This window comes from Aplysia californica, unplaced genomic scaffold, assembly GCF_000002075.1.
Source record: "Aplysia californica isolate F4 #8 unplaced genomic scaffold, AplCal3.0 scaffold00364, whole genome shotgun sequence".
Taxonomy (NCBI): domain Eukaryota; kingdom Metazoa; phylum Mollusca; class Gastropoda; order Aplysiida; family Aplysiidae; genus Aplysia; species Aplysia californica.
Window position 1 is genome coordinate 36,476 of NW_004797634.1, and position 22,716 is coordinate 59,191.

The 22,716-nt window shown below is 42.0% G+C and overlaps 2 protein-coding genes across 2 annotated transcripts in view; one reads left to right on the plus strand and one right to left on the minus strand.

Annotated features, from left to right (window-relative positions):
* LOC101859654 (DDB1- and CUL4-associated factor 13) overlaps window positions 1–6,626 on the minus strand; it is a 15,531-nt gene extending 8,905 nt beyond the window's left edge. The window contains exons 1-5 of the mRNA XM_005103227.3: window positions 6,520–6,626; window positions 3,529–3,728; window positions 2,988–3,095; window positions 1,709–1,795; window positions 201–356 (exon numbers count right to left, since the gene is read on the minus strand). Coding sequence (XP_005103284.1) covers window positions 201–356; window positions 1,709–1,795; window positions 2,988–3,095; window positions 3,529–3,728; window positions 6,520–6,616 — 648 coding nt within the window. The 5' untranslated portion in view covers window positions 6,617–6,626. The remainder of the gene's footprint in view (window positions 1–200; window positions 357–1,708; window positions 1,796–2,987; window positions 3,096–3,528; window positions 3,729–6,519) is intronic.
* Window positions 6,627–6,955: 329 nt separating this feature from the next.
* On the plus strand, window positions 6,956–17,372 carry LOC101859874 (mediator of RNA polymerase II transcription subunit 1). The gene is made up of 2 exons (XM_005103228.2): window positions 6,956–7,003; window positions 12,635–17,372. Exon 2 carries the CDS (start codon window positions 13,031–13,033, stop codon window positions 16,205–16,207), a length of 3,177 nt encoding a protein of 1,058 aa, XP_005103285.1. The 5' UTR covers window positions 6,956–7,003; window positions 12,635–13,030; the 3' UTR covers window positions 16,208–17,372.
* Window positions 17,373–22,716: the final 5,344 nt, after the last annotated feature.

Genomic DNA, 22,716 nt, shown 5'->3' on the forward strand with positions numbered 1-22,716 from the left:
TATGTGTGTGTGTGTGTGTGTGTGTGTGTGTATGTATGTGAGAGTGTGTATGTATGTGTGTGTGCATATGTATGTATGTGTGCACGCGTGAGTGTGTGTATGTGGGTGTGAGAGTGTGTATGCATGTGTGTGTGTGTGTATGTGGGTGTGAGAGTGTGTATGTATGTGTATGCATGCGTGTGTGTGTGTGTGTGTCTCACCTCCGTGCGGTTGAACTTGACGAAGTGCATGCTGTCCAGCCCCCACTTGTACGACTGGTAGGGCTGGGCACGGTCCCCGACCCACAGGTCCAGCGACTGACCGCACGCCACAAACATGTCCTCTTTCTCGTGGTGGTCAATGCTCTGGTACACGTACTGGGGACAGGCCGACAGGGGGAGTCAGGGAGTGTGGGTGAGGTTTTGTAAGAGTTTTACGGCCCTTGCAACACAATAAGGTCATGAAAGTGCCGAAGATTAGAGGTGTTACAAGAGAGCAACAAACACAAAAAAGGAGGGGAGATAAAGACGATAGATGTGTGATAGGAAAGAAGAAGCAAACCGCACCAGAGCACCCGCCGACCACCCACAGGGAGTGTGTGTGGGTGCTTGTGAGTGGATTTTTTTTTATAGTAGAGGGTTTTACGGCGCTTGCAACAGCATAAGGTCATATGAGCGCCAAGGGGTGGGTGTCAACAGAGAAGTCTTTACATGAAATCAGACTTACTCTGCTCACCTCTCTAGCTTCAACAGCACAAGGTCTGCTTCGACTATCAAGGCACCCCGGAAATAGCAGGTCACAAGAGAGTGACAAACATACAAAAGAAGTAGAGGAAAATGACAATAGAAAGGATTAGGAACGAAAAAGCAACAGCTCCCTGTTGTAGATCAGGCACAGTTATGAGCATGACATGATGAATCAGCCCATTTACAATTCGACTGTGCTTGAACGAGAAATGTCCCCCCTTTGGGAATGGCCTAAACATACTACAGTCAGTGGCACTGCCCCGGGGGTATTTAGTTTTTGTAAGAGTTTTACGGCCCTTGAAACACAATAAGTTCATATAAATGCCGAAGATTAGAGGTGTTACAAGAGAGTAACAAACACAAAACAAGAAGGAGGGGAGATAAAGACGATAGATGTTTGACAGGAAAGAAGAAGCAAACCACACCAGAGCACCGGTTGACCAGCCACAAGGAGTGTGTGGGTGCCCATCAATGTATGTGGGTGTGTGAGTGTTCAAAAATGTAAGTGGACGTATGAATGTCTCCAAATGTATGTGGGTATATGAGTGCTAAAAAATGTATGCAGGTGTATGGGTGTCTTAAAATATATGTGGGTGCATTAGTGTTTATAAAGGCATGTAGGCGTATCAGTGTCCATGAATGTATGTGGGCATATGAGTGCCTTTTCTTCTTCTACTTAATACTCTATGACAGACAACCAAGTGAACAAGAATATGTGCAGGCACATGAGCGCACATGAGTTTGTGTGGCTGTGAGTGCACATGAGTCTGTGTTGGCCTATGAGTGCACATGAGTCTGTGTTGGCCTATGAGTGCACATGAGTCTGTGTTGGCCTATGAGTGCACATGAGTCTGTGTTGGCCTATGAGTGCACATGAGTCTGTGTTGGCCTATGAGTGCACATGAGTTTGTGTTGGCCTATGAGTGCCTGTCATGGCCAAAGGGGGCTGAGAGGGATACAAAGTTACAGCAGAGAGATCTCACCTTATTCAGAATCGTTCTCACAGGTTCTGGGTTAATTTCTCCTTCCTCAGAGCACGCCCACAGCTTGATGTTGGTGTCTTGGCCGCACTGAAAGAGACGAGAAGCAAATCACGATAGGAACAAACACCGACACAATACCCATGTCCCATCCATCAGAGCTCTGATCCCCTGGAGAGGATGTAAATAAAAGTAAGTAAGTATATGGGTTTTTAAATATTTTTTAGTAAATGCTTTAGGGTGCCCACAACTGCTATGTCATATGAGCGCGCAGGACACCTGGAACATTTTCAGTTCGTAGAAATTTTTTTATTTTGCCCAGGTGGCGGCCGAAGCCTACTCTTATCAATTTTAGATCACCAAGGGATCTTTCACGTGCACAACTTGCACTCGGGACCTCCAAGATTTTTCGTCCATGTCCAAGAAGGCTAGGTGTAGATCTTTTCTACCAGAAGATCAGGGGTGTGGCAGAAGGACAGCAGCAAGAAGGGGCCAAGGAGTAGCAGTAGAAAGGCTGCAGAAAGAGTCAGGAGCCCAGATGAGGGGGGTAAAGGAGGTGAGGGGGGTGGGGGCAGAAAGTGGAGTTGAAAGTACATGACAGAACATTACTAGAGAGCAGGAAAGGGGGTGAAAGGAGACAATTTTAGCGAAGAAAATTTTTTTGGGTCGCTACCCATTTTCGAACCCGAGACCTTTGAATGAGAGTCAAACACCTGAACTTCTAGACCACGAGAGCTCTCATGTAAGGGTTAAAAGCCTCTATCAACACTATTAAGTTATCTATGATGCGAGAATCCCGAATCTGACGTCCGTCTCCATTAGGGCCAAGCCAACTGGGTTGAGAGCCTAGACAACTCCATAAGACGACCCTAGTTCAAGAACGCCCACTCTGGAATTCAAATCAAGGCCATCCGTTGCGTAGTTCAGCATGATACCAACAACGCTGAAGAATGCCCTCGAGATGATGTCAAGAGAAAATGAGGCGAGGAGTTTGGTTTTAGTGAGCATTTTACGGCACTTGTTACACAATCAGGTCATATAAGTGTAGAGGATTAAAGGTGTTACAAGAGAGTAACAAACATTAAAAAGGAGGAGGGATAAGGGTGATAGATGTTTGATGGGAAAGAAGGAGCAAACCATACTAGAGCATCTGCCAAATCACCAACAGGTCAGGAATGGGAGAAGTAAAATAATCCCAACACATGCACTACGAATAATTTAATAAATTTAACCCAGTCCATTTCATGAACCAAGATAATCAAAATCACTCGTATCAACTCACAGACAGGAAAAAGTTCCCAGACCGGTGGGCACAAAGACTGTGAACTACTCCATCGTGGGCAGGAACATGGCTCAGACATTTTTTCGTCGTCAGATCCCAAAGACGAATCTGTTGAAGAAGTTACAGAATGAAAACAACTTAGCAAAAGAAACTGTGGAAATTGTCAAGCATAGACAGTGAAACCCTAAAAAGTTGTACCCCTAAAATTCAAACAGTGCAGGCAAAACAAATTTTTAAACAATATAAATGTAGGCCTACAGCCGAACTTGCCCTGACAGCTATCAGTTAAAACAACCAGTCCCCCCCCCCTCCCCTCCAATACTTTCTACATAATGGCACTGTTTAAGATGGCAATATGTCTATTATTTCATGCCTCATTTGGAAATATAGGGGAGTGGTGTATGAAAATTTTAGACTCTTTAAGGTGGCAAAAGTGAGTGCTGACAAAAAAAAAAAAAAAAAAAAATAAATAAAATATTTTAACAATTTAAAAAAAAAAGGTTGACAAGAAGAAGTGCTATATAAACTATTCAACTGTTACCTCCCCGTCACTGGCCGAAGACAACACATGAGACAAGCGGGTCGGGAACTTGGCCAGAGCTTCAATGCTATCCCGATGTCCCTCTAGTCCACACAAGAAGGGCTTGGCAAACACTCGCTCCAGTTTCGTAGCATTCAACGCTCTTTTGTACTCTCTTTCTACAGCAAATGGATGTAGGTAGCTTTCTGGATTCTGGGGAGCTGCATGGGAAAGGAGAGTACTGATATGCCATTAAACAAACGCAACTTATTACTATTACTAGAGACTCAATCTCAAGTGAGACTTAACTGTAAAACAAACAAGGCTGACAAGAAGACGCAGAGAGTCAACGAGACTGAAAGAATCATCAAGTATAATAATAATAATAATAGATAGCAATTGTATAGCGCATAACCCCGCTCGAAAGCAAGCTCTATGCGCTTTACACTATATTATTACCCCAGCAGACCATAGAACACTCAGAAACATTCTCAGCTTCCCGGGAAGCATACAGTGCAAGCAGCTGATTAAGCGCTCAAACAGTAACAAACTCACAAGATCTTTCACTGTCTATAGCTGGGTACCCATTCCCACCTGGGTGAAGTGAGGAAAATTCGTGTAAAGTGCCTTTCCCAAGGACACAACATCGGGTCCCTGACAGGATTCGAACCCACGACCTTACGGTTGCGAGTCCGAGAGCCTAACCACTAGGCCACCGACGCCACTAAAACAAAAGACAAAAAGAACGTTCCTGAAACAGGCTTGTCCACAATGAAGAGAATTTGATCTCCCGGTCTGCTGAACACCGGGCACAACAGCAGGCGAAAAAAAATGTGTGACTTTCGTGTAGTTGACAGATTATATATCTAGTGCTTATAGTAAGCGAGTTATAGCCATTCCAACAAGCAGACCGTGTCATACCCGGCCACAGCGGAAATTTCCTTAGCACACGGGGTGGACTTTTGGTTAGCAGTGAAGGGGTTAAGAATATATGTCAGCTTTTTATGATGACTTTAGACCATGCCAACCGTAAAAGATAAGTTAATTCAATCTAGCATGCCGTACAATCAAAAATTCTTTTTCCCCGTTGAGACGCGAACACCCCGAGACGAGATAACCTCGCCTCGGAATACCCCCATTGCGATGTTACAGGGGAATAGAGAGAAAAACAACCGGATGCGCGCGGCCGCCATTGCCCTATTTCAAGTGACCAATGAACGGGCCCGGAATAGTCATGCGGGGATTTGTAGGTCACATACATTTGCCATGAGAGTGAGGGGAAAATGGCCGGTCTCCGTGCGAAGCCGCTTTGGATAGAGGGGTAGTCGTGCATTTATGATCGGGTCTAAACAACTACTTGACACAGAACGTTCAAATTTGAGCACACTATAGAGGATAGATAGATCTATTACCATCTCAGCGTTGAAATTCAGACTCCTTATAGTTTTCGGTGTACACGATACGAAAGTGTTCCCGACACCAAAAGTATAGGTTAATTTATGTGTACGAACTTCAACATTAGTTTGCCCTATTTTCTGATTGGTTGCTGAGTTTAATTCGGATTGGTTCGGAAATAGAGCAGACCGAGGTTGACAAAGTAAGTCACCTACGCTTCAGCCGGGTCCGCAAAATCGCCAGTAAACGGGGACCAAATTTTCGCCGCGCGGGAAAGCCCGATTGGCATTGCTAAACAATGTCATAATTTCAATCGAGCAGTCACCCTCTCTCTCTCTCATCTGTCTCTGTGTATCGCTCGCATTCTCTTTTTCTTTCAAACTTTCTCTCTTTCCCCCCTGTCAACTGGGGCATGTCATACATTTTGCTAGCACTTCCCCCCTGCTCTCTCTCTTGCTCTTTCTCTCTCTCACACACATACACTACCGGGTCTGGGCGCTGAAACTTTCCGACATCACAGGGAGCGTATACAGACCTGGTAACCAGGAACAAAGGCACAAAGTATACAGACCCGGTAGGGGAACTCTTTTGTGATTTCGGAGAGTATCTGCGCCCTCTTGGCTCAGGGTAGACCGAGGTTCTTCTAGATCTGTGGCTTAGGTCTAGATCAAGATCTAGGCAGACAGACATAAATCTTTGATCTAGTTTCGCGGCTAGATCTAAATGAAGACTGCGGATGTCTTTTCGATGAACAATCGTTTTTTCCCTCTGTTTTGGAGTTGGAGGAATCGCAAGACGCAATTTGAAGAAAAGAACAATGTTCATAATTTCAATCGAGCAGTCACCCTCTCTCTCTCTCTCTGCATCGCTCGCCTTCTCTTTTTCTTTGTTTGTCTCTGTCTTCCTTTGTCCCCACCTATTTCACACTCTATCTTTCTCTCCTCGTTCCCTCCTGCCAACTGTGACATGTCATTACATTTTGCTAGCACCTCTCTCTCTTCACTCTCTCTCTCTCTCACACACACACACTAGATTTCTACCGGGTCTGGGGGCTGTAGGGGAACTGTATACTTCGTGACTTTGTTCCCGGTTACTGGGTCTGTATACACTTCGGACATCACAAAAGAGTTCCCCTACCGGGTCTGTATACTTCGTGACTTTGTTCCCAGTTACCGGGTCAGTATACACTTCGTTTGTCCACACGTAGAGTACTATGAGTGCGTAGTTAGGCTAAGCGTGTGTAGTAATCACGGGCCGAGACGGGTGGATCGTGGACTTTAACGAACGGAACTACAAGATCACCAAGTATCGATATCCAGTAGTCTTTGCTCGTGTGATTTAGTGTTAGAATTAACACGGGACCTAAATTGTACAGGAGTGCCCAACCAATTCATTCAGTGTGTGACCGTGAGGAAGTTGTTTGTGGCTGACATACCACACACAGTAGGGGCCTATAGATCTAGATTTCTAGTAGGCTACATGATGCACAGCACAACAACGTCAACGCGACGACCGACGAAGTCCACGTCCACATGGTACGGTAACATTAAATCTTGATCTAGAGCTAAGACTGAACGACTACAATGATCAAAAGACACACAGGTAAAACGTACGAACCTTTATGAATGTCTAGTTTTGTTTCTCTTTTGTAATCATCTGGGTTTCTGGAAAGAACTTTCAAGGAAAAGTTCTTCTTCTTCCTGACGGCCGCCATGCTTGCTTGTTGTTTATTTACGATTTTATACTGTTCGAGTTTATCGCTTTGTATTGAGCGTCAAGTATATACAAAAGTTTGAGGCTTTGATACAGAACAAAACATATATGTTTGATTATTGTGAACTTCAAAAGATTCTGTTTCATTTCAAATATAAAGAGAGAGATCTTCTTTTATCTTTAAAAGTATATTATTTAAAAAATAATAAATGATAGAAAAAGAGAATCTAATTTATAATATAAGCTGATATTATATACCTTGTTTTTCTTCATTTTTTGCTTCTTTGTTTTTAAATACTGCTTACCTTATAAAGGACTACACTAATTTAAACTTTATTTTGTTTGACAATTGACATTTTCTTCAGCTAACAAGAAGGAAACTACAAAGGTTTACTATTACATTGTCTTATTTAATTAGCTGCATGTCCTAAGTGAAGTTACATATTCTTTGCTTAGCTGCTGTATTATAGATGTTAATGTAGGTCCAATTTTAGTTGGTTTTTGTTTTCAGATATAATTTCATGAGTGAGCCCGAGAATTCCTGTGCTCTGGCTCTACTCAAAAATCTCAGTTCTCAGACTCTACTCAAGAGTCAGAGTCAAGATTCTAATCCACTTTTACTATTGGGAAAACAAGCAAACGAATCAATAAGCAGTATGTACCGCAGTATGCTTCAATTTTATCAAAGGATTTGGCGAAAGCTGTTTAAAGTGGACGAAGCTGCTCTGGGGCAGCCCGAGAATTTAGTGTTCTCAGAAAAACCCTTGCGACCATGTCTTTGGACACTTTGGTGGATCTGCTTTTGGAATGAATACTGAGGGCTGGGGGGGAGAGAAATAAAATTATTGACAAAGTGATTGCAGTTTCAAATGCAGGTTTCCCTTTAACGAAAGATCAGTTTTTACATGTGTTTAATAATCTACATAAAACGAAATAAGATGATTTCCCAGTACGGCGAATTTCCCCTCAGTCTCAGGGACTGGTGAATTGTCCTGATATATATGGTGGCGAAGTTCCTCGTCACCACATCCACTTGAAAAAAGAATGAAGCAGCTGAAGTACGACTAGCAAGCAAACTAATCAGTTGGCTATCTGAATTTTCATTGGCTATGAAAAGTTGCAGACAAAACAGGAGACATTTGAGCATAGAGAGTGTGTAGTTTCGTCGTGCGAAGTGACTATTCGGACTCTGATTCTTGTCCAGCATGACATCACTTCCGACTTCCTGTGACTCGTGACTCCGGCTTCCTGTCCTGCCTCACTCGTGACTCGCCTCAGACTGGGTAGAGACCGGGATCACTTTGGGCAAAATGGCGTTAAATTGTGCCGGAGCCGAGTTTTTATCTTATGATGAATTTGAGGCCGGCCTGAAAAGTTATAGCGCTTCTAATAAATGTTTATTTGTCAAGAGGTCATCAGAAGCAATTAAAGATGGCTTGTTAGCGTGTGTCGGGGTCGGATGGGCGGCCTGCACACGTGTGGCTGTGTGTGCGTGACGGGGAAGGGGGGGGGGGGGGGCCGCTATCGGTCCGGGCGTTGAACGTCGCATATGCGTCAGTTCCCCCCCCCCCCCCCCCCGGGCAACTGATCATTACAATAATAGGTAGTCTTGACCTAGATCTACGTAATGAATTGTGCGCTGGTCAATGGAACCAAAAGTTGCCGTATGCTCGGCTCTACACAGCAACACAACTTTTTCTTGGTAAACAATCGAGATGACACTGGCATGTGTATTTGAACGAATCGGTCTTTTTTTTTTACACAGCTCATAATATGCAGGTGCCAGGAGATCTCATAATCTTCAATTTTACCTTTTTCTACAACAAAGAATGTGGGGAACATGGGGGGTGGGGGCGGGGGCGTATCAATGAGGCGGCGGGCATCGGATCGGCAGACAAGGTGCGGGGGAAACTAAAAATTGGCGGAATATTGGAAGCACTGAACGTTAGATCTATAGAACGAAGACACTTCCTTTTTTTCCGGACCCATGTCCGAATTACATTTCTTCTTATTCGGACTCGAGTCCGAATATGAAATTTTTTTATTCGGGCTCGAGTCCGAATATGAAAAAATGTTATTCGGACTCGAGTCCGAATAATGACGGCCTTCGTCCTGAGCTAACTGAGAGTGGTGAAGTTACCCAACTCTAATCTACTGTGACTCTAAGCTGTTACTATCAGTACTATCACCATGTCACTGGACTGGGCTGGGACCAGGGAGTCGGAGGGGAAAATTCCGGTACTTTTTTACTTATGCACCCGTCTCTTGTTCACGTTTCATATTTAGCAATGACCACGAAAAACCTTTTTTTGCCAGAAAGTGTTTGCAAATAGGTGCATTTTAGCTGTATCTTCACAGAGCATGGAACTTTTTGAATTTTTGAAATCCATCAATAAACAAAAAAGTTACGAATTTTTTAATTAATTAATTTTTGGTACACTAAAAAAAAACCAAAATATGGGACGTTCTTTGGTGAGTTTTGAGACAATATTCGTCATAACTCGCTCATTTCTCGGAGTATTTAAAAGAAACTTGGCAACCTAGTACATTTTCTAGTGCAGAATCTAGTCCTGCATTCAGATTTTTCATAGCTATCGTATTTTTTGAGTTATGAAGACGTTTATAAAAATAGGTAAAAATGTGGCGGTTTTCAGTGCGTTTTGAGATAATATTTGTCATAGCTCGCCTATTTCTTGGAATATGTAAATGAAACTTGGCAGTCTAGTACATTTTTTAATGCAGAATCTGGTCATGCTGTCAGATTTTTAATATCTGTCATACTTTTTGAGTTGTAAAGATATTAACAGGTAAAAAAGTTGCGTTCTTTACAGATTTACAAAGATTATCAGTCATATGTTCACCCAAAGTCATGATATTTGAATGAAACTTGGCAACATAAAAGGTTCCTCCTTGCCAAGCAATGCTCTAGATCAGTTTGTCACAAAAATGTAAGCAGAGAGCTGGATTTATTAGTCTAATAAATCCAGTCTGTACTAGTAAAAGCATGCATACTTTGTTAGAAAATAAGATCGTCTCTGTATTATATCCATTGTTGGACAGTGTCCTGTTGTGTGGTAGATTAAGATGCGTTCAGATAATATAGTTTACAAGTCATGGGAATATTTCGCATGTTTAGGCTACAACTCATACAATAAATGTAACATATTTACACCATCCCCCTTCTCTCTCTCTCTCTCTCTCTCTCTCTCTCTCTCTCTCTCTCTCTCTCTCTCTCTCTCTCTGTCTCTCTCTCTCTCATGCGCACTCACGCACGCATGCGTGAACGATAACAATGTATAAACGGGACTATCTTTCCAGACTGGACTAAATAAGTACCATACTCTTTAATAACACTCTAAATGCCTCACATTTCCAAACAGAGCACACAGGACGAGTCCAAGTGTGTGCTTTCCCAAGAGGGGGGAAATAGGCTTTCATAACGCAAACACAATGCCATACCACTTCTCAAGATGTTTGCTTTTCTGTTTCTATTCTTCGGGAAACGTAGCTTTTTTGAGAGCATCCGAGCAAAGGAATGAATGGAAAACCATGATCGCCGATGTCTGTCGCAGATCTGGCACTGGATGATGATGATGATTCTTCTGTCATGCAATCGAGCAAATAAAAATGACTACATCTATTGTTTTGTGACTAAAATGCAACAAAAACGCAAGTTATCAAGGCCCCCGTTTGGTTTTCAAGTATCCTTCCCCCCCTTTCCGGTTCACATAAGCGGGGCCCCGTTCTTAGCGACCGATGGCTGATGACGTCACTCAGTGGACATTTCCCAGCCGCCGGTCGTTCACCCAGCACGCGAAAATGGCAATGCCGCTTTTTCCCTTAGTTACTCCCACATTTTTAAAGATTAAGCGAAAACCACTAAACACAGAAGCATGAAATTTTAAAGGAATAAAGAAAAATGGTGTACAACGTATCAGTCAGTTTGACAAATCACAGCTCCGAAAAATCTTCAAAGCGCACCACATCAACCACTTTCGCAAACGTTTTCGACTACTTCTTGGATGGGTACAAAGTTGTCAAACTGTATACTACGAGATTGACCTCTTTTCTGATTGGCTGCCAAGTTTCATTCATATCCATTCACGAGAAGCGGCGTGAGAGTGAGTTGAAGACAACAACCTTTGCGTTAGTGCGTCCCACGAAACACCCCGCTGCGTGGGCCAAAAATCGGCAGAACAAAACGCCCTCGGTGGGCATTGCTATTCATATACTTTTTTTCTAGTTGTATTTTGCATGCTGAACACGAATAATATATGGCCTTCATTTTTGTCGCAAGTCAATAGTTATTGAGTTATTGATGTTTGAAAATATAATATTTGACTTGATTTTAACAACATGGGGTGTTTCAGGGGGGCATGCCCCCCCCCTGCATTTCACAATGATTTGATGTTTTGGCAATTAGGATTGATATTTACTTGAAAACAATTGATTTGCAAGGGTTTTAGTGGCCATATATATGTGTGTTCTACAGCAAAAATTATTGCAGTTTAGCCGTCAAATCAGTGCATTTGTGTGTGAGTGCAAAGTAAAAATCTACCAAAATTCCAGTATTAAGTATTGATACTGTGTAGCCTACATTTTGGTAAATGGTAAAAGAATATGTGTTTCTTTTAGAATTCTTGGAAATGCAAGCCTCGTACGTCCAGAATATAAAAAATGGTTTACCGGTAATTGGAATTTAATGAAAATAATAGTAAGAATTTTTTTTTTTCTTCTTTCCTTTACTTTAAGTTTGATATCGTTGGACAGATCTCAGACGATATAGGAGTAGGTTGTTCTATGAAGCATGTGTACATGAAAGTGACCTAGAAAGAGGTAGGCCTAGCCTTAAAAATTACCTAAGTGAATGACTGATAGTGAAGCCTAAAGTGTCGGCAATCATGCATCACGTCGAATTTAAGTCTTTATCTAGTGATGATTCTTACTCCACTGTTGTGGTACGTAGAACTAGAGAGTGACTCGGGTAGTGATATAATTGACGATGGTTTTGCTCTGCCTGAACTTCAGACGCGGGTGAGGGGAGCACTAATATTATATAGGAATCTTTGCTTCTTAATTTTTAGGTGTTACAATATATAGGTCTTTTGGAATTTTGTATCTATTTGAATATTTTTATGCTTTTCTTTTAGATTAAAGGAGTTTTCATCTATTGAATCTGAGTGTGCTCTTTTGTCTCGCAATTGAAATTGGATAAAAACAAATTGCTTTGTTTAATCTCCTTGGGTCTTTGCAAGCGGCTCTAAAAGTTGTCCATGACTGAAATAATTTAAAAGTTGAGTAGTGAAGACCACTACAAAGTAAGGTTTTGACACCTAATCTTTGATGCAAGTCTATAGTAAGTCTGAGTGATTTATATATTAATCTATATTTGTGTCTAGACGCGGTGGAATCAGGCGCTCGTCAGTTTTTGGGCATGTGGAGTTGTGGTATCACCTTAAAGTTTGTTCTGAAAAGTACCCATTGTTCTTGGATAGGAGTCGAGATATTTGCGATTAAAGAAAGAGGGGATTGCTTGGTTTCAGAGGTAAATTTACAAGAAAAATGGCCGCCAAAGATTGGTAACTTCCATAGTTTGAGAGTCCTTGGAAACTGAAAATATACATTTTGTGTGCCTTTAAATGATCAACATGTTTCAGTAAAATCCTCTCCGAAATGGGCATAAAAGATGAAAATTAGATTAAAATCGCCCAAAAAAATGTCGTTCTCTTCAATTTCATTATTTTGACGAGCGCCTGATTTCACCATGGTGCCTTAATATATACATGTTGTGCAAAACTTTACATAAAAAATTGGCCTATTTTCATCAATACCGCACTTTAATGAACACCATCATGAAACACAAAAGTACTTTTCATGATCACTTTAATGAACATGAAACACAAAACTACTTTTCATGATGCACATGTTGATGTCTAGACGGTTTTTGGAGTAATGGCGAAATTACCTGAATACTTTTGCAATATTCAATTGTTTAATCATCGCTTCTTTTATTTTTCAGATGCCCTCCTTTTTGTTGACCAACTTCAACAATAAATCATGACGTCCAGTCTTTTGTGTCTTGATCTTTCCTTTGTGGAAGGGGTGAAGTATGGAGTGTGAACTCTGACTTAATCATTGTCAGCGCAGTTTAGCTCACAATTCAAATGTATGGGTGATCATCCATCTGAAAAGATGCTGAGATACAGAATGTAATGTAGAAGCTGTCAGCACAACCAGTTTTTTTTTATCGTGTTTATATTTGGATACTCCCAGTATCGAGGCCGTGAGATTCCCACCATGATGATGTAAGAGGAAGAGGTATATCTCGAAAACTGAAATCCTTGTGACAAGGTTTTCCTCTGAGTGACTGTGAGTGGGGAAGTGCCAGTAAACAGGGTCGAAGAATCCACCCAGAATGACATCAAAGAAATCCCAGATCTCTGTGGAGCAGGAGGCGTTGCTGTGGGATGAGAAGATTCTTACACTGGAGACTTCCCAGGGTCTGATCCGGGCCGTCATCTTCTACATTATCAAATGCTTTGGCATTTTTCAAGGGAAGGAGCTGCGGCAGCTGAAGACTGATTGCGTCAACTTTGGTGCGGACGACACAGGGAAGTATGTTTCTCTAGATCTTCGGAATGTAGTCAGCGCAGGCCGGTTGATCAAACGCTATGACGACCCAGGGAATCCGAGAAGTGTGTACAAAATCTTCAAGAAGTACTGTGGGTACTTGGCAAACGAAGGGCCACTGTTAGTCCGGCCCATTACGTCCATCAAGGATTACATCTGCTATAGCCCGTGGCCTCTGGGTATCGCTGTCATCGACCAAATGGTTCAGACCATGATGGAGGAAGTAGGTCAGAACCAGAACTTCGGCAACGTCTCGGTGAGTCTCCTGGCGGTGAACACGCTGAAGAACTTTGGAGCTGGCAGCCATTGCATCGGCACGTGGGTCCTTAGGTTGTTTGCCATGTACATCAAGCTGTTCCAAGATGAGTACCGCACTTGTACGGCCATCAACTGTGAGGAACAAAGCAGCGACGCCTGCCTCATGATCAGCAGAGTGCTGGACCCGCCCTACCCATCGGATGCTTCGGAGCTCTTGAAAAAGATGGAGAAGAAAGAACGCGACGTGCAGAAGAACTCCTCGGAGAGGCAGGAAACATTTAATTCCTGGATGACCAACATCATGTCCGAGAACGAGGAGAACACGGACAAAGTATACGTGAAGGAGGAAATCATTTCTGTGGAAGACGAACCCCAGGCTCAAGTGAGTGCGAAGGTGAGTGGATCCCTGGCAAAGGGTCAGCTGAAGAATGGAAAGCAGAAGATTCCCACTCCAAAGATGAGTAAAGTAAAATCTCTCCTGTCTGGCGGGTCACTTCCTGAGAGTGGGAAAAAACTTTCTTCCTGGGGTAAAAATTGTGAAAAGAACAAAGCACATTCTAAGGCTGATGATGCAGCAAAGGTTAATGATGTAAACGTCGCTAATATCAAAACAGAGCCACCAGATGAGAGTTCCTCTGAGCTGAAGATCATGACGGTGCTGTCAATTACTGATAGCGCTTTCTCTGTGCAAGTTGACGAAGGGGAAACGATGAAAAAACGACAGGATTCTGGTTCGAGAATGGAAGACAGTGAAAAGAATGGGGTGTCACATGGAGCTAGTGTAAGTAATGGTAGAAAAAGAAAAAGACTGGATAGCAATGAACAAGATTGTGATGTGGAGGCGCCCGAAAAGAAATGGTCAGCTTCTAGTGATGAAGATCCTGACCCCATGGAGTGGGAAGGTAAGGAGGGAGTGGGAGAATCTGTGACCAAAGAGAACAAATCAGAAGAGAATGGCTCAGACAGTGACGACGGCTCAAACTGTCTGGTCATTGCTCATGTGGACTCTCCGGCCGCTCAGACTGACTCTGACATTAAAAAGGTTGATCTGTGTGAACCTGAAGGCAGCAATACTTTTGATGGAGGAACTCCTGATCAAACGAGAAGCGCGGGCAGTACTGTGAGCGACACAGACAAAGGAAATGATAGTCCCCGTGTCGTGTCATCAGCAACTTCAGAAAGCTCAAACGTCGAGTCGAAACCAAAAAGCAAGAGCAATCAGCTTCCCCCGCCAGACACGAAGAAGGACAGCATCCACATCCTGAGGAATCTGCTCCTTCAACAGCGAGTTGAGAACAACAGCTCTGAGACGTCGGCTGCTGGTTGTCATGACGATCGTGCACTGGACAATGACGGAGAGGCTCACAATGTCGATGATGCTGAAGGTGGAGACTCGGATTTCTCCTGTTCCAGCCCTCCGGTACTCAGCCCCCAGGCAGCTTTGCCGAGTGACGCAGAGAGCAAGCAGGAAGGTCAAAACACACCTGTCACAAAACAGCAGGCAAGTGAGTCACCATCCAAGGCTCTCGACATTGTCAAGTTTCTCGACACTGCTCAGTTACAAATGCAGAACTTACTGCAGTCGTCTTTGACAGACAAAGTGGACCTGTTCAAAAGTAAGGAAGGGGGGGATGAGAGCGTTTCTGCCTCGAGAACTTTGTCACCGGCTGCCAAATCCGCGGAGCAGCCACAAAAGAGTGAACTGTTCTCAGCAAGGAGAAGCATCGCCAAGTCGCGAAAAGACTCCTCTCAGGAGTGTCAGTTTGCTCAAAGCAGTGTGTCAGAGTCATCCAGTTCTTTGTCCCAAAAATCTTGTTCAACGCCCTCTGACTCTGATGTCCATTGTCCTCTCTTGAGGTCAGTCCTTCAGGGTCAGACGTCGCCTTTAGACCTACCTGGCCGTGTGGGATCGACTGATGAGTCATCAACCGCGTCTGACGGTTCCACCAAAAGCTCAAGGTCGCCTGGCAGTAAGCTCCCTTTACAGCTCCAGACGCAGCAGGCTCTGACGCGGGCTGAGAAAAGGGACCAAAGTCTGCTGGTGGCTCACGCAGAACGCCGGTCCCAGCTGAGAGCTTATCTATCTAGTACCCAGGAGGGTGTTGGTAGTAAGGTGTTGTCTCCCAGCAAAATGCCGGGCTCCCTCAAAAACCTCAAACATCACTCTAGTCAGTCCTCGAAAGTACGGGGCTCAGAGACTTCTTTATTGTCACAGACACAATCTTCATCGTCATCGTCGTCGTCAAATCCATCCCTTATGTCATCGTTGTTCCAGTCGGTTTCCTCTGGTGCGAAGAAGAAAAACACCGGTGTTTATCAGTACCTTAGCAACCACACGGAGAAGGCAGTGTATCAGACTCTACAGGTGAACTCAAAGGATGATTCGCACACTTTCTCCATGGCCGATTTACCCTGGAGCTGCTCTCCGGGGAGACAGTCAAGGGCAGCTAACTCCATACATTCATCCACAACATCAGAGATCAACGTGGGCGATTATTTCCCTTCAGGCACTGTGATACCAGCGTCTAGCTTACGTCTGCTCACACGGCAGGGTCCCCGTGGGATGGAGATGGTGTTGAAGTTTGATTACAGTTGTCACGGCAACAGTGGCAGTGCAGACTGTGACATGAGCAGCCAGGCAGAAGAAGAGGGAGGCGATGATGTTTCTATAGGTGGACAAACCACGCGTAGAGAGCACTCGTAGCAGACAATGTCCAAGGACAGTACGATGATCTGAGAACTTTCTGCTCCTGCTACCTTCAGGGATGAGGATTTTTGGCTCCCCCCCCCCCCCCCCCAGTAATTTCTATGATTTTTACAAGAACAGATGTTGTTCTGAGCGTTTCATCAGCAAGTTGTTCGAATGTCCTGAGCCCAGAAACTGTTCCATTCTTGTAACAATTATACCTATTACTATTATTTTATGTATCTTTCCTCGCTTTGTTGAACATTATGAATTTGAATTTTTTGACGAAGTAAAATATTTCTTGAGCTCATGCTACCGGTACAGCAGATTAAAAAACTGCTGAAAAATGTTTTTAAGTTTTGGGCTTAGTGCATACTATATATTTTGAATGGCTGGTAGACAGTTTTGGGATTTTTTTTGTTCAACCCCGCACTAGCTGTTTCTATTAACTGTTATTTTTGTTTGCAAATGCAACTTATAAATGTTCAGGTATTTTCACAAAATCTCGGTGGTATCCCAATTTCTTCTTGCACTATCTCCATTTTTCTGGTTAGGATGAAAATTACTTTGAAAGCACTGATTCCCAGTTGCAAAATGGGAGTTTGTACAAAATGAAACTAAAACCCTATGGTACCTGAGTGTTAACTGTAAAAGCTTTTAAGGCTCAAAGGGAACATTTTTCCACAGCTTTGACAGCTGTAACAAAATCTCCCAAGACTGGGAAGGGAAATTTATATCATCTTCAGAAGTGACTTACTTTTGTTGTAAGTATCATGTTACCTTTTTCTATTGAAGATATGATCACTTTTTGTAAGTTATTCAAGGGATGTTTACTATGATTTTGTCATTCTATGATAGTAAGTGAATCTCAGCTCTGGGAAATCTTTGCGTACTGAGGGTTTTTGGTTTTTTTCAATTCATTTTTGTAGGGACTGCTATTTAGAGTATGATTTGCTGAACTGAAATCTGAATTTTCCAGTACCTTCTGCAGAGAGACCGTGTGTATGCTTGAGCTCACAAACTGTGTCATAAATCTATTTGGATCTGCTTTTTCAGTTAATGTTTTGTCATCTGTTTTTCAGTGTTTAGGGTTCTTGCTCTGTGATCGTATTTGTTGAGACATTTTGAAAAATTAGAGGGTTTTTATTTTAAGAACATAAGTGAGGCGTCGTGGTGAAATCAGGCGCTCGTCAGAATAACAAAATTGGAGAAACAGGCATTTTCCCACCAGTTTCGCAATTTTAATCAAATTTTTGTTTTTTTGTTCAACCCTGTTATGTCCAAATATAAACACATTTTCATGTGAATTATATTGAAAAACGTTGATTAAAAAAGCTCAAAATATGTAATTTTTCAGTTTTCAAGGACTCTTTAGCTATTGAAGTTACCAGACTTTGGCAGCCATGTTCTTGCTATTTTTACCGCTGGAACTAAGTGAACTTACCATTTTCAATCACAAACAATCTTCACTTCTGCTTAAGATGGATGGGTATTGTTTTCATCAAAAGCAAGATATATCAACAAGCTTTAAGATTATACCAATAACTCCACTTTCACAAAAAATGATAAGCGCCTGATTCCACCGCGTCATGGCACATATATCGGTCCTTTATGAGTTACGGGGGGGGGGGGGGGGGGGGGGGGTCGGCTCTTGTCTTCATTTGTCTCCTATTTGTAAAATTACAATTTTGAGGATTTTTTGTAAGTAAATTGGTCACATTGGTGAAAAAGAGCTCAGGTGATAAAAGCAAAAAGACTCTCTTGAGTTGATTATAATTATACCGTATACATTACAAGCACTTTTTTCTACTTTCTGAGTTCTGTTAGTACAGAACAGTTTCATTGCTGCTATACGTGTATATATAGAGCCCCCATTTGTTCTGTACAGTTTGTCTTGGCTGCTATATGTGTATATAAAGTACCGTCTTTTGTGCTGTACAGTTTATTATGGTTGCAGGACCGTCATCTCTTATCATGTTTTATTTGTTTGTCTTTTGGGTTGTTTTTTTTGTTTTGTTTAATTTTTGTAAGGCATTTAAAGAAGTAAGTCTCAGTAGAGCTGAGTTGTGAAAATTAGACAGGGCAAGAATCAAAATTCCGTGAAATAGTTATAACAGTTATATACCGTTTTCTTTTTTTAAAACAATCTATTAGTTCTTGACTTGAGTTTGTTTTTCTTTGTTGTTGTTATTGTAGATGTTGCTGTTCTACTCCTCCTCCTCCTCCTCTTCCTCCTTCTGTTTCTTCTTCTTCTTCTTCTTCTTTTTTTTCTTCTTCTTCTTCTTCTCCTCCCACTTGGCTCGGTCCTATCGGAGACGGACGTTAAACTAGGAGGTCCCGCCCTTTAAATAACCTAATAGTGTTGATAGGGGCGTTAAACCTATACCACTTCACCATTTTCTTCTTCTTCTTCTTTTTCTTCTTGTTCTTCTTACTCTTCTACTCCTAGTCAGTTTGTGACAATACAGTGGAAACCTGATATAACAGGGATGGTGGGAGTAGAGAAAATGTCCTGTTATATCCGATCCCTGTTAAATCAGAAATGCAAGGGAAGTAAGCATTTGGGGACTAATCCAGCTGTACTTATTCATGGGTAGTTGCCCTTGCCACAAGTACCCACGAACAGGGGTTTTGGCACCAACTTTCTCCTTGCCTCCTTTTAGTAAAATTAACCACATCGGAAGAGCTTGGTCCACGGCATCTGCATCGGGTAGTCTCATCTGCTTTCGATCCAGAGCAAACTTCCCATAGCAGTATGCAGCACTTTCTTCTCTCTATCTTAATAATGGTGTGAATCGACCCTTGTGGAATGTCGAACTGGCAACAAATCTCTGCCAGTCGAGCTTGCTTTTTGTCAACAGCCTGGATTATTTCGTATTTTTTGTCAATTGAAAGGCATTTTCTCTTGCGATTGACATCGTTGGTGACACATTACGCAAACGTGTTGCTAGGTTTCGGGCTAGATCGAGGTCTGCAGCACACCGCAGCCCTCTCTCGCTTCACAAGTTGCGTGTGCTTGCTGTGGCATGGCTTGCGTGGGCTTGCTCCATCACTGCGTTACTCTCTCTCTCTCTCTCTCTCTCTCTCTCTCTCTCTCTCTCTCTCTCTCTCTCTCTCTCTCTCTCTCTCTCTCTCTCTCTCTCTCTCTCTCTCTCTCTCTCTCTCTCTCTCTCACACACACACACACACACACACACACTTTTTACACATTGTTAATGAGCCTTTGTCCCTGCTATAAGCGGTTGGGCTGCGATGAGGCCGTTATTGCCGATAACTTTTAATAGAGACAAAGAGTAGGAAAAAACGGGGATTTTAAAAATCCCTGTTATTACCGAATCCCTGTTATTACCGGGCCTGTTATATATGGTTTCCACAGTACTTTGTAAAGGTGAGAAAATCCTAATATGGACGAAAGCTTTTAGAGCAGGTCTTGATGTTCTTGGGTGTGAATTCAGACTTCAATGTGTTTATTGCACAGTGCTGAAACTTTATTTTTGTAATGAGGCAGATTGTAAAAATGTAATTTTTTTTGCATGCATGCCTGTAAGTTATTGAATGACATAGATGGTACGTGTACATTATATGCTTACACACGCACACATACTTTTATATATATTTATAAGAGCCTATTGCACGGTAGGACCCAATTGCATATCAACTTGCCAATTGCGTGGCAAATTTGCTTGCACCATCCAGTTTCGCACCAAATTATTTACCACTTTCCTCTCAAAAGTGCAAAGCGACGCTGCTTTGCAATGACGTCATGCCAATTGTGTGCTACATTTCTCCTTCTTTGCACATCATAGCTAGTAAGTAATCTATTGCCAAGCACATAAAAGTAGGGAAACAGAATGAAACCAGAATGGATCAGATCTCTTCTGGGACCTGTTTCGTATTTGTGACATGGCTTTCTTTATTTCAAACCCTCTCCCTGATTAAAAAGATGTTAACTAACTAAGCATAACTGAACTCTTTGAATTGGAAAGAAATGAAATAAAAATTTGCAGGGAAAGACTCACTGCCATTCGACAGTATGAAAGCACCACCATAAAAACAACAGCTTCAGTGAACAAAGTTTCCCAACAAAACAGAATTTATGTCATTGAACAATTTGAACTGGGTGGTGGCCTAGTAGAAATAAAATCTCTGTATGATATGGATGCATCTCATCATTATGCTTTGTATAGTTACTCCTTGGAATCACCTCCACTCTAATGTTTGCACTTCTACGACCTATGTGTCTTGCAAGTGCCGTGCATCCTCCATCTCGTCATGAAAGAACTGCTGAATACATTTGCGATCCAAGCATTCTGATCCAAAGTCAATGTCTGGATTTGGACTTCTGTTCTCAATCAATTGTGTGTGGTCATGTTTTGCTATCCTCGGCAATCTTGGGAACATTATTGGCAAAGGATTTCTTCTCAGTGACATGAAACTGGCAATGGTGCCGCATGGTGCATGTCGTTCAGCCTCTTTGTGTAGAAATTTCCCCGGAAACTAGCAACACGACATGCAGTTGGCTTCCTGCCCAGGAAGTGGCCCCTAGCCACGCAGTTGGGTCTTACATATATATATATATTATATTTATATTGTGTGTATTTATTTGTTCTGACTGATATGGACTTTTGAGTTTTTGCTTGTATAGAGCTATCATAGAAATTGTTTTGTTCTCAAGTTTGTTCGTTGCTTTAATTTTCGTTTTTTTTTTAAATGTAGGTGTTTTTTTATTGACAAAAGTTAGATTATTTTAATTATTTAGGAGGCAGGATTCACCCCTGCCTGTACTGACCAACCTATGCCAAGAGGGATACTTACTTCGCAGCAGAAAGACCTGGATACTCGATAAAAACTCTCCTTGCACAGGAATTGAACTCCATCCAATATTTCCTACGTGACAGCAAAGAGCCTGGCCACTTCACCACAGACACTAGTTTGCTTGTTTCTCAGACGTATGTTTTTCTCTGACGACTTGGAGTAAGTGGGTCTAACGTTTGTCGGACTGGTTTCGTGTGGTGCGATGGGTCCGAATAGAAAATCAAATAGGGCAGGATCAATCTGCTAGTAACTCGGAAAAGTTTGGTTTTGAGTGACTGCCGTCATTGTACATTTCTGCCAAATTGGACTTGAATCTGATGTACAAATTTGATAGATGAGAAGCCTTCCTTTACCTCAATGAGTGTATAAATAAGTATGGTGTTGTTTACAATTTTGTTCATTGGTATTTCGAAGATTAACATACCATTAATTGTGTGGTATTGTGGGGAAATCAGGCACTTGACAAAATCAGGAAATCGGAGAAACCAACATTTTTGTGAACATTTTTTTGGGGGGCTTAACACCTTTTTGTCCATTTAAGAACACTTTTATGTGTGGATTTTACTGAAACATGTTGATATAAGGAACAAAAATACTCTCATGAATTTGCAGTTTCCAAGGAATCTCAGGCTTTAGAAATCACCAAACTTCCCCTATCATTTTTTCACTAACTTTTCCTCTAACTCCAGGCAACCTCCACCTCTTTCAATAACATATGTCTATTTTTTTTAGCACGAGATGGAAAAAAATTAAAAATCTAAAGCCAGATAAATGAGGGAGCTTTAAGGTTTTAAGATCATATATATATATATCAATATCTCCACATGCCCCAAAAATTGAGGAGCGCCTGATTCCACCACGTAGTGACATATTTTCTCTTCCTCTGAGAAAGATTTGAGTGCCTCCATGAGACGTAATGCTGATTTTTTTCACTTTTTTACTTTCTACAATTTATCATCAAATTTATTCCAAACCATGAGTTTTTAGTGCAGTGACCCCTCCCACCCGTTCAATATGGAATACCCTTTACTACACTTTTTGGCGAGGGCTGTAGGTTTTTATATAACTCTAGATTAGTAGACTAGACTCAGACTCAGTGATGATTTTGATAAGCGAAGCATAATGGGGCTAGAATAATCTTTTGGTAGTCTGTCCCTGTCGTTTTATGCAAGAAAAATTCTGAAATTACGCAAACTGAGCCCAAAAATGTGAAATTATGCGATTCTGTTAATTTTAACAAAGAATGATAAAGGAAAATAATGAGAAATTATGCAAAAATTGATCAAATTTTGCTAAATTATGCAGGGTGCATAAAACCATGGGGACAGGTTTAATTCCTTATCTCCGGCGAGCTTTGGTCGAAACCCTGTGCCAGTGATTCGCTGACAGCGGCTAGGGTACATTCCTTTCCAACGAGTTTGACATCAAATTACTTTTCGGCAGTTGCCAAAAACAAGTTTCTTATACCAGAAGTTCATTCATTAGATGAAGAACTATCAAAATAGGTTTGCTAGTTTCGACTTAATGACCCATTTAATGACGTTTTTGTTATTTTTAGATTTAGCACCAAAGAAACTATAAGGGCCCTGGCATAGTGGGTTTACCCCCCCTCTGAGATAAAGAGTTAAAGTTCTGCAGAGTTATGATACACACTACAACACTGAAAAGTGTAACTTTTGTTCTGAGTTTTTAAGGGGTGTACAGTCCGGCAC

Bases quoted from the DNA above. Each gene is read 5' to 3' on its own strand.
- LOC101859874 (XM_005103228.2), top strand. From the start codon at position 13,031: ATGACATCAAAGAAATCCCAGATCTCTGTGGAGCAGGAGGCGTTGCTG.